The 10,739-nt window shown below is 38.8% G+C and overlaps 2 protein-coding genes and 1 pseudogene across 2 annotated transcripts; 1 reads left to right on the top strand and 2 right to left on the bottom strand.

Moving 5' to 3' along the window:
• Window positions 1-41, top strand: part of LOC132189505 (aspartyl protease family protein At5g10770-like) — a 1,645-nt pseudogene extending 1,604 nt beyond the window's left edge.
• Window positions 42-72: 31 nt separating this feature from the next.
• LOC132189507 (uncharacterized) lies at window positions 73-2,584 on the bottom strand. The gene is made up of 3 exons (XM_059604250.1): window positions 629-2,584; window positions 423-551; window positions 73-324 (listed from the first exon to the last, which is right to left on the bottom strand). Exons 1-3 carry the CDS (start codon window positions 2,582-2,584, stop codon window positions 73-75), a joined length of 2,337 nt encoding a protein of 778 aa, XP_059460233.1.
• A 4,555-nt stretch (window positions 2,585-7,139) lies between these two features.
• On the bottom strand, window positions 7,140-10,658 carry LOC132189508 (uncharacterized). The gene is made up of 5 exons (XM_059604251.1): window positions 8,826-10,658; window positions 8,620-8,748; window positions 8,345-8,526; window positions 7,314-7,468; window positions 7,140-7,270 (listed from the first exon to the last, which is right to left on the bottom strand). The coding sequence occupies exons 1-5, from the start codon at window positions 10,656-10,658 to the stop codon at window positions 7,140-7,142; spliced, it is 2,430 nt and encodes an 809-aa protein (XP_059460234.1).
• Between the last annotated feature and the right edge of the window lie 81 nt (window positions 10,659-10,739).

Genomic DNA, 10,739 nt, shown 5'->3' on the forward strand with positions numbered 1-10,739 from the left:
ATGCCCAGAATTCTTTTTTATACAATATTTACAACAAATGAGAATTGTATGTATGTATGCTAGTCTTGTTATTCAAGTTCGGTACTTTTTGAAAGCTGAAGGAGCAAATGGTCCAGAATCAAAGCGTCTGACAGGCAAGGGGGCTGCAGATCCGGATTGACTCGGATGCTGCTGCTCACTTGAACCAACAACAGGCACACTGGTGGGCTGCTGCTGCTGCTCACTTGAACCAAAATCTTGATTCCCATCAGGGGAGACAACAGGCACACTGGTGGGATTAGATATTTCTCCAGCATCTTTGTTGGCCAGATCCTCCAGCTGCGCCTAGAAATTAAGGAAAGATTTATATATCCCAAAAAAAAAAAAAAATAGTTGCCAATAAAAATGTAAGAACATTCAAAAAAACACCAATACGTACAAACCTTCATGAATGACTTCAACTGGGGCACCAAAGCAAACCGGTAGTCAAACTTAGTTACAACCCCAGTTTTCAGCGCTGTCTGCTCCATGGCAGCACGAGTCGCCGCGATGATAACATCAAGTTGGTAAATCTGCAACACTTGACATGGTGAGAGACCATAATTAAGGAACGAGAATAGATAGATTCCATATGCATTAATTAATTTACCTCTTGAGCAAGGCGATTTTTCTGCCTCTGGATTGCCGTTTGAATTTCAAAATCTGCTTCTTCTGATTCCTTCATAATACTCCATATGATATCTAACTCAGCAGCAGCACCCTCATCATCCTCACTCTTACGCTCGAGCTCTTGCCACTGTTTGAACAAGAGGGATACATAACCCCTTTTTCTATTTTCATCAACACTACATAACCTCTTAACATTCATCAATGGCATATCATATCTCAAATACTCGCCTTTTCTTTCACACATTCGGTGCAAACGGCGAGATTCAGCTCTAACGATCTCGTCCAACTCCATTCGCTGAGATTTGCTAGCTCTTTTCAGACTTCTCCATTTCTTTGTTTGCTCCTCAATTGTAGGACCTTCCGTCCATAGCCAAGAAACAAAAGCATCACTATCACAATCAGCAACACAAAAATCTTCAGCATTAATTGAAGTTAACACTGCAATTCCATTGTCTGGCTCAACAGTCTCTCCTCGCAAGAACCGGACATCGAAAAGGAGAGCTGATAAGTCGCTGCTGAAAAAAACACTCTCTCGAATGTTGCCCCAAAACCAGTTATTGCCTCTAACGTCTTCCTTCGAAATGATATTACGAAGACAATGCAAAGCGCAAGCATTTGCCAGATCTTCCAACAACTGAAAAACAAGATTGAGCTCCGGAGCTTCCAAAGTGCATATCAATTGGAGCGTGTGCTGACGCCAAAGATCCGTAATTACCGAATTAGGAATATTATGGTTTTTTTGCAGCAATTCCATTATCAAGTTCTGCAGCGCAACCAGAGTGGTACAAACAAGACATTTTCTACGCGTAAACAATTGCAGTTTGGCACGAATTCTCTTTATGATTTCTGCCCGCTCACTGTCTTCAACATAAGGCCAATCTGCAGTAGCGGTGGTGGCGGAAATCGATTCCACGGGCCTCCAAATGCCCTTTTTGACCTTATCAACGGCCGATTCGGGAGCTTCATTCGGCAAAAGAGATTGACAACTCTCCGTAAGATGTATATGACTCGTAAGATGCTTGTCGATATCTGGATCCAAAGCCCTGTCTCCACAGTAAGAGCACACCCAATACCTCCATATCTTCTCTGCCTTAGCGTAATCAATAGCTTCCGTCAAAACCTTATTTGCCATTCCAAACTTATTCTTTTTCAAATACTCTTTGAGATCTTTGATCCCAATTCTCAACAACTTCCTCTTTTCTTTCACACTCATCTTGTCGTTCCAGAACGCCCTGACTCGACTGATCGTAGCGACGTCGTTGGACTCGACTTCCTGGTGTTTCTTTGGCAACCGATCAAAATCCGGAGGCGCCCTCGGCCCTGGGACCCCCCACTTTTGCCGTCGGGCATCCTCGAACTCGGCCTTTACCTTCGCCAGGGAATTATCCTCTACGAGCCGTTTCCACTTGTCCCTCCTGTTCCCACCTCCAAGAACGATGATCTGGCACTTGGATTTCTCTGCCAGCTCCACGATAACCTCCCTGATCTTCTCGAGCCGCGAAGCCTGGACCGGGACTTTGTACCCTGGCTCCGTCGGGTTCTCGATCAGCAACGCGTGATCGCATTCTTGGACCACGGCATCGTACGGACCGGCGTCGTTTCGGGCGAGTTGGAAGAGCAAGACGGCGTGGAAGAGTGCGAAGGAGATGGTGTTCGGGGAAAGCGCTAGAGCTTGGCTTGAGGACTTGACGGCGTCGTTGAGGCATTCGACTCTGCCGGCGGTAGAGTCGCAGAGCAACGCCGTTTTGTAGCGGAGGAGGCTCTGGCTGCTGAGCATAATCTCCGGGCTGTGGGAAAGGATGGACTCCACGGCATCGGTGCTGTGATCCTCACCGCAGAGGGCAATAAGGCATTCTTGGGCCGTCGAAGTAGACACATCGAACGGTGGGGGATCGGTGGATGGCAAAGCAGAGGAAGAAGATGTTTTAGGGTCCATTTTCTTGGAGGGAATCATATCGCAGAGACTTCGATTTAAAAGAATGGGTGGGAGAGTGTGTGGTGGGGTTAAATAGGTAATTTACTAAATAACTGATTCTGGTTTCAGTTGGTTTCTTTGGCGGGTTTTTCTTTCTTTCTTTCATTTTTCGTTAACTCAGGTAAGTTTGTTTATTAAGTTTGTGGTGGGCGAGTTGGAAGGGTCCATTTTTTTATTAATTAATTTAATTAGCATCAATTTGGATGCTGCCTGTAGAGAAATAGAAATTCATTAAAAACTTTGTTTATTGCATTTTTTTTTTTTCTCTCATTTAATTAGTTATATATATATGGCTTGTTCTCCTGGTATAGAGTGTTCGGAAACAGGGTGAAGCTCTCTCCTTCAACTTGAGGATGGCAAAGAAGAGAGAAATCTTATGGATATGAGAATGGCTACAATTGCACCCAAGTCCCACCACTTTGAATAAACCATTTCAACACCCAGAAATAGAATGCTTGAGGATAATTTCCCCTTTTATTTTTGCGCCTCTAGGTACAGAAGAATCAAACTCAAGGCCAACCATATCATTCTTGTATGCTCCCTTCTGCATTTTTCAGTATAAACATGCTAGCTGAATCCAATGCCTATGATTATTAATGCCTTTATATGATCTCTATGCTATAAGGTTCTGGAATGAATATTGCTGCATTTTTTGTACATTGCTTCAAACATAACTTTCCATATATATATGGTTGCATTTTCAATCTAAGATTTTTGAATAAGTTATTCATTGAGCTGAATATATATATATATATATATATATATAGCATGCTCTAATCTTGCCTGTGTGCCTGGAAAATGAATCCTAAGAGTCATACCAATTGTAAGGTTGAAGATATGAAACACGTAATTTAGTTAAACTAGCTGTATTGCCCATGTCCCATATATAATTGATGTAAGAAATTGGATATCTCCAGAAAGGCTTGGGAAGATCAGGGAAGTCATCGTCATAATTCCCTGTACACAAAATTTTATCAATGATGATAATGATCGAGCAAATTGACAATTACTTTTCGAACTACCTAAACAAACCATTAAGGTGGTTTGATAAAGAAAAGTATTTTTAACTAATTTGTTGGGGTTTTTACCACTAGATTTGAAGCTCCAAATTTTTTACGATAACTCAACAACAAGCTTGGAAAAACAATCAACAACCAGCCGATTCTAGGCTAATTGTTATGCTTCACTTATTAAAAGGAGTTTGAGCTCACAAGCCATGAGATGTTGTATTAAAATGTTGATTAAATTAACTACTTTCAAGGAAAATCCTTTATACTAAATAGCATATATATGAATGTCTAGAGAAATTATTTAACCAACAACAACCAACAACAACTCTTTTATTATGTGTCAAAAGTTTCCTTTGACCTTGTTAAGTAGATTGATACAATGGGGAGTATTTTTTTTTTTTAGTGAGTTCAGAATATTGCATGTTGAGACACCACACAATCCAAAATCTTAAGCTTATTAGTTTGGATCCAACAATATTATATAACCATTCACACTTCTTACATCTTTCCAATGTGGGACTTTTTCTTTTTACATTCGCACATATAGGTGGGTTTAAGTTCTTAAAACTATAGATGATAAAAATAAAAAATAAAAAATAAAGTTTCATATCTTTCAGTTTAAAAATTCATTTTCACTTGATTGACACTCTGAAAAACAAGATCTTGAAATACAGAGTAAGTGCTGATGATGTAAATCCTTAGAAATTGGAAAAGAATAATGATGAGAAACAAGAATTCAACCATATCACTACTCTACACACTATTTGTAACCGAAATTTGATCCAAAATTCACAAACTATATCAGTACCCAGTAACAATTGAAACCAAATACCCTAAACAATTTGATAATAATTGATTTCATTGAAACCAAATTCAGTTGGAATAATAGGAGGGAAGTTGGACAGAGTTAAAGTGGTAAGCTTTGGTCCCAAATCGTTCAATTACTTCAACTTTTTTGGGCTGATCATGACAGATTTTTACATTGAAGGTGTTGGCGTTTCTATGTTTCGTTTATACTCTAAACTCAAATATGTGTAACAGATTTTCTAGTTCCTATATGGAATTTGAGATATTAATTGAATGGATAATGGAATGGATAGAATGATTGAATATGAAAGATTGGATGGTAATTAGGAATGGGCACTTCAAGAAGCCCAAGAATCTCCGAGGCTGATTTGAGAACAGTTAATCTCCAATAAACCTTTTACTGAATAATCCTTTTCACGCCTTATACCATTTTATTACGAATCTTATATAGAGCTAGCCCTAAACTCAAGCCTAACTATTTGGGCCTTACTCACCAAAGGGCTTTGGCCCACTAACCTAATACACCCATTACACTTAATGAGTCCCTACTATTATATCACTATGATCAATTTCTAACTAGTAAGTAATAAATTATAGCTTGTTATTCTGATTTTTGTTGCTTATTTCGTTTCACAATTCTAAATTTTACTTTTGTTAATTAAGATATTAAATTTATTATTTTCTAGTAGTTTAGCCTTCTTTTTATAACTTACCTTACATTTCACATATTGAGGCAATGTTTGAACCTAGCTATAACCGAAAGAGAGTGTTACAATATTAATTAAATGAAAAAAATTCATCATTTATTCTTAAGTTAACTAAGAATTTTAAACAAGTGGTGATTTAACGCTTTTCAAGTTGGACATAAATTTTCTAAAAAATCGCTTTTAAAAGTGACATGTGTCCTTAGCATGTGAAAAACATGTATTTTTTTTAATAGCATGTGCTTCTCACATAATTTTTTATAAGCTTAAATAACATGTGTTGCTTTTAAATGCTTTTTTGTAGGAAATAAACCTGATTGTAGGAAATTTATGTCCAAGTTATTCGGGAAATATTACATCCCCCAAGGCTCAAACTAACACTAAATTTGCAATATCCAAGTTATTCGGAAAAAGAAGATATATTTTTCACATACATTTTAAGAATTGCATGTAAGGATCACATGCTCTAAAGACATATTCAAATTTAATAAACTAAATTGAAAAAAATTTCTCCAACTTAATTTGGAGGAAAATTATATCCATCTTTAAGTGCTGGCATGAGGGGGAAAATGATGTTTTTTTTTTCTTTGTTTCAAATTGTAAAATGCTAGATTGATAAAGAGCTAAAGAAAAATATATATGTTGATGAGATTTTAGCAAGTAAAATCATTTTAATCTGATCCCTATTATATATTTAAAAATCATTTTTTAATAAGTATTAGTAGGAATAAATACTATATATGGACTTGAGGAGTCCATCCCGTGGACGGAGAGCAAGGAGTTAGGTGGCAGTATCCGAGCTATAAGAATATAGAAGATCACCAGCTTTAGAAGCTCATTCCCTACTGATCTCATCTCTCTGCTCTGCCGTTGCCATATATATATATATGCCTTAAAAAGCTAGCTTCATGTTTTATATATTCTTCGATTGTGATTGAAGAATTCAATCGATTGGATTCGGTATTTAACATCACAAGGATGTACTCTTAGGGATCGGTCTCGACTTAAAAAAGCGTGACAATTTCATTCGGTTGATAAAACTTATATCCATGTACAACAAGAAAGTAGTTGAAATTGTCTTAGAAGATGCTTCACAAAATGCTAAATATACTTCATCTCATGAACATAAAATAGATTTTACATGTGCAATATATGATGGTACTAACTACAATTCATGAAGAAATTGGTGATTCAAAATTTTGTATTACTGTTGATGAAGCATGAGATGAGTTTAAGAGAGAACAAATGACCATTTTTTATTAATATTTGCTGACAAAGATAGTTTATACAAAAACACTTAATTCTTTGATCTTATCAATGTTAAAGATATATATCTCGGCGCTAACTTTGAAGAATGAAATATTTGTTTTTCTTTCTCATCATTGTCTTCATATTTAAAATATTCATTGACTGTGGTATGATGGTGATGGCAATATACATGGTCTGAGAAATATTATTTTCGCTTAAAACTAATTATGTTTCCTAACTCCCTCTTAAAGTTGTATGTATATATGAAATTTACACGCAAAACTTTCAAGAAAACAACACTTGTTATAAGTTTGTGGTTAAGTTAATTATCATATCATATATATATATATATAAGTCGAGTTTTGGCTTAGAGAGTACGTAGAATGGCCTTGAACCCATGTTTTTTTGTGAGTGAACCAATCCTATTAGAGAGTGCCTAGAATTACGACACGTATCAAGGACAATAACATCAAACTCAGATTTATTCCAACAAATCCAAATTATGTCCATGACATGCTTCTCATAGTTAACAACAAGGCCCCAATCTGGAACAATTGCATTTTTTATCAAAGTCAGCTTTAGTTTCGTTTGCCCTAGTCTCAATCAAGCACACTAAACAAATCTTATGAAGTTTAACCTCCCTTTGTTTAGAGTGGTGATTTAAACCCCTCACATTCCAAATGAGAAGATTCATAAAGTAGGGGAAAACCCTCTCATCAACACCTCCTCTTCTCCCATTTTACTCTTTTACTTATCCAAAGATGTAGGAAAAGTAGAGCTATCCAGATTTATGGCCTTATCAATATCTTGTTGAAGAGAAGTAATAGCAGCTCCTGACCTTCTCACTTCTCTCAATTCATACTTTCCATCAGCTGGAGCTAATAAGTACCGAAAGGAATTAATTAGTCCAATGCTTCTTACTATCTTTTGCAATAGCCTTTGTAGTAGGAGTTCTCCTTGAAGACCTAACTTCACTCCAAGACTTCTGAGCTACCTCAGTAATAACTTTAGCTACATTCAAACGATTAGGTTTCACCCCAGTAAAACTGTCCTTCTTAGAGATAGGTTCAGTTTCCCTAGGCATCCAAATATCATATCATCTTCTCTTTTACACTCTGAATTGGATCCACAACCACAGCCATAGCTCGTTGATTCAGAGCTTCAAAACTCTGCAGAAAACAGATTTAAGCATATCAAGAATTTTTTATGAGGATTATAAAAAAGTAATAAAATATTATAATTTTGAAGAAAATGACATGCTCAACTCATTCTCTCTCCTGGGATTGGGAACATCAGTTAATCCATTTGGAAGGATTTTTTTTTTTTTTTTAACTCTGCAAGATAACCAGAACATTTACAAGCTTCTGTCATGGCAATCTCACTCACCATAAGACTCTGAGTTTTGGCTGTAGCTCCTTGACAGGGAGGGCAGATGAGGAAGTGCCTCAAACAGTATGATCCTGCTCAAATTACTGCCAAAGCATTGATCTGTTTCAATAATAAATATGTAAGCAATATCTGTGACACCCACTCAATACTAAAACTAGTTCCATTTCAACAAAAAGGCAGATTTACAATAAATTGTGAAGAATCCTATACATTCTCAAACTGAATATTGTAACATTCCATCGCTGATTGAGACAAACATATGTCTTTGATGGTATTGATCGCATCTAGTTAGAAATTGCAAGCCGTAAACTTTTGGTGCAGTCAATCTACCAACATCCACTTCTAAAGTGTATAGGGTCAACCCAAAATGTATCAAAAATGTAGTCAGACGAAGCACAAAAATGTAGTCCGAATCCCATCAAGTTCACATAGCAAATGGATAAAGCAAAACTTGCCCCAAATCTCGTTCATAACAATTGTGTATGCCCAGAATTCTTTTTTATACAATATTTACAACAAATGAGAATTGTATGTATGCTAGTCTTGTTATTCAAGTTCAGTACTTTTTGAAAGATGACAGGCAGTTAGGAGGAGCAAAGGGTCCAAAATCAAAGCGTCTGACAGGCAAGGGGGCTGCAGATCCGGATTGACTCGGATGCTGCTGCTCACTTGAACCAACAACAGGCACACTGGTGGGATTAGATATTTCTGCAGCATCTTTGTTGGCCAGATCCTCCAGCTGCGCCTAGAAATTAAGGAAAGATTTATATATCCAAAAAAAAAAATAGTTGCCAATAAAAAGGTAAGAACATTCAAGAAAACACCAATACGTACAAACCTTCATGAATGACTTCAATTGGGGCACCAAAGCAAACCGGTAGTCAAACATAGTTATCATCCTAGCTTTCAGCCTCGTCTGCCCCGTGGCAGCACAAGTCGCCGCGATTATAACATCAAGTTGGTAAAGCTGCGACACTTGACATGGTGAGAGACCATAATTAAGGAACAAGAATAGATAGATTCCATATGCATTAATTAATTTACCTTTTGAGCCAGACGATTTTTCTGCCTATGGATTGCCATTTGAATTTCAAAATCTACTTCTTCTAATTCCTTCATAATACTCCATATGATATCCAACTCAGCAGCAGCACCATCATCATCCTCACTCTTACTCTCGAGCGCTTTCCACCGTTTGAACAAGAGGGATACATAACCCCTTTTCCTATTTTCATCAACACTACATAACCTATCAACACTCACCAATGGTGTATCATATCTCAAATACTCGCCTTTTCTTTCGCACATTCGGCGCAAACGACGAGATTCATCTTCAACGATCTTGTACAACTTCATTCCCAGACGTTGGCTAGCTTTTCTCAGACTTTTCCATTTCTTTATTTGTTCCCCAATTGTAGGACCTTCCGTCCATAGCCAAGAAACAAAAGCATCACTATCACAATCAGCAACACAAAAATCTTCAGCATTAATTGAAGTTAACACTGCAATTCCATTGTCCGGCTCAACAGTCTCTCCTCGCAAGAACCGGACATCGAAAAGGAGAGCTGATAAGTCGCTGCTGAAAAAAACACTCTCTCGAGTGTTGCCCCAAAACCAGTTATTGCCTCTAACGTCTTCCTCCGAAATGATATCACCAAGACAATGCAAAGCGCAAGCTTTTTCCAAACCTTCCAACAACTGAAGAACAAGATTGAGCTCCGGAGCTTCCAAAGAGCATATCAATTGGGGCGTTTGGTGAAGCCAAAGATCCATAATCACCGATTTAGGAATATTATGGTTTTTTTGCAGCAATTCGATTATCAAATTCTGCAGCGCATCCAGAGTGCTACAAACAAGACATTTTCTACCCGTAAACAATTGCAGTTTCGCACGAATTCTCTTTATCATTTCTGCCCGCTCACTGTCTTCAACATAATTAGGCCAATCTGCAGTACTGGCGGTGGTGGCGGAGGCGGAAATCGATTCCACTGGCTTCCAAATGCCGTTTTTGACCATATGAATTGCCCATTCGGGAGCTCCATCCGGCAAAAGAGATTGACAACTATCCGATATGGATAGAGTAGGTATATGACCCATAAGATGCTTCTCGATATCTGGATCCAAAACCCTGTCTTCGCAGTAAGAGCACGCCCAAAACCTCCAAATCTTCTTTGCCTTAGTGTAATCAATCGCTTCCGTCAAAAGTTTCTTTGCCATTCGAAACTTATTCTTATCGAAATACACTTTGAGATCTTCGATCCCGATTCTCAACAACTTCCTCTTTTCTTTCACACTCATCTTGTCGTTCCAGAACGCCCTGACTCGACTGATCGTAGCGACGTCGTTGGACTCGAATTCCTTGTGTTTCTTGATCTTCTTTTTCTTTGCCAACAGATCAAAATCCGGAGGCGCCCTCCGCCCTGGGATCCCCCACTTTTTCAGTTGGGCACCCTCAAACTCGGCCTTTACCTTCCCCAGGGAATTATCCTCTACGAGCCGTTTCCATTTGTCCCTCCTGTTCCCACCTTCAAGAACGATGATCCGGCACTTGGATTTCTCTGCCAGCTCCACGATAACCTCCCTGATCTTCTCAAGCCGCGAAGCCTGGACCGGGACTTTGTACCCTGGCTCCGTCGGGTTCTCGATCAGCAACGCGTGATCGCATTCCTGGACCACGGCATCGTACGAACCGGCGTCGTTTCGGGCGAGTTGGAAGCGCAAGACGGCGTGGAAGAGTGCAAAGGAGATGGAGTTCGGGGAAAGCGCTAGAGCTTGGCGTGAGGACTCGACAGCGTCGTTGAGGCATTTGAGTCTGCCGGTGGTAGAGTCGCAGAGCAATGCCGTTTTGTAGTGGAGGAGGCTTTGGCTGCTGAGCATAATCTCCGGGTGGGAAAGGATGAACTCCACGGCTTCGGTGCTGTGATCCTCACCGCAGAGGGCAATAAGGCATTCTTGGCG

Source organism: Corylus avellana, chromosome ca8 (assembly GCF_901000735.1).
Source record: "Corylus avellana chromosome ca8, CavTom2PMs-1.0".
NCBI classification, from domain to species: Eukaryota; Viridiplantae; Streptophyta; class Magnoliopsida; order Fagales; family Betulaceae; genus Corylus; species Corylus avellana.

Excerpts from the sequence above, each read along its gene's own strand:
- LOC132189507 (XM_059604250.1), bottom strand. The coding sequence starts at position 2,584 with ATGGACCCTAAAACATCTTCTTCCTCTGCTTTGCCATCCACCGATCCC. Across the intron at positions 552-628 it reads AAAATCGCCTTGCTCAAGAG|ATTTACCAACTTGATGTTAT; the intron begins GTAAATTAATTA and ends CAAGTGTTGCAG. Across the intron at positions 325-422 it reads AGTTGAAGTCATTCATGAAG|GCGCAGCTGGAGGATCTGGC; the intron begins GTTTGTACGTAT and ends CTTAATTTCTAG.
- LOC132189508 (XM_059604251.1), bottom strand. The coding sequence starts at position 10,658 with ATGCTCAGCAGCCAAAGCCTCCTCCACTACAAAACGGCATTGCTCTGC. Across the intron at positions 7,469-8,344 it reads TGCCTGTCATCTTTCAAAAA|GGAAACTGAACCTATCTCTA; the intron begins GTACTGAACTTG and ends TTGGATGCCTAG. Across the intron at positions 7,271-7,313 it reads AAAGGCTATTGCAAAAGATA|CTCCAGCTGATGGAAAGTAT; the intron begins GTAAGAAGCATT and ends GGTACTTATTAG.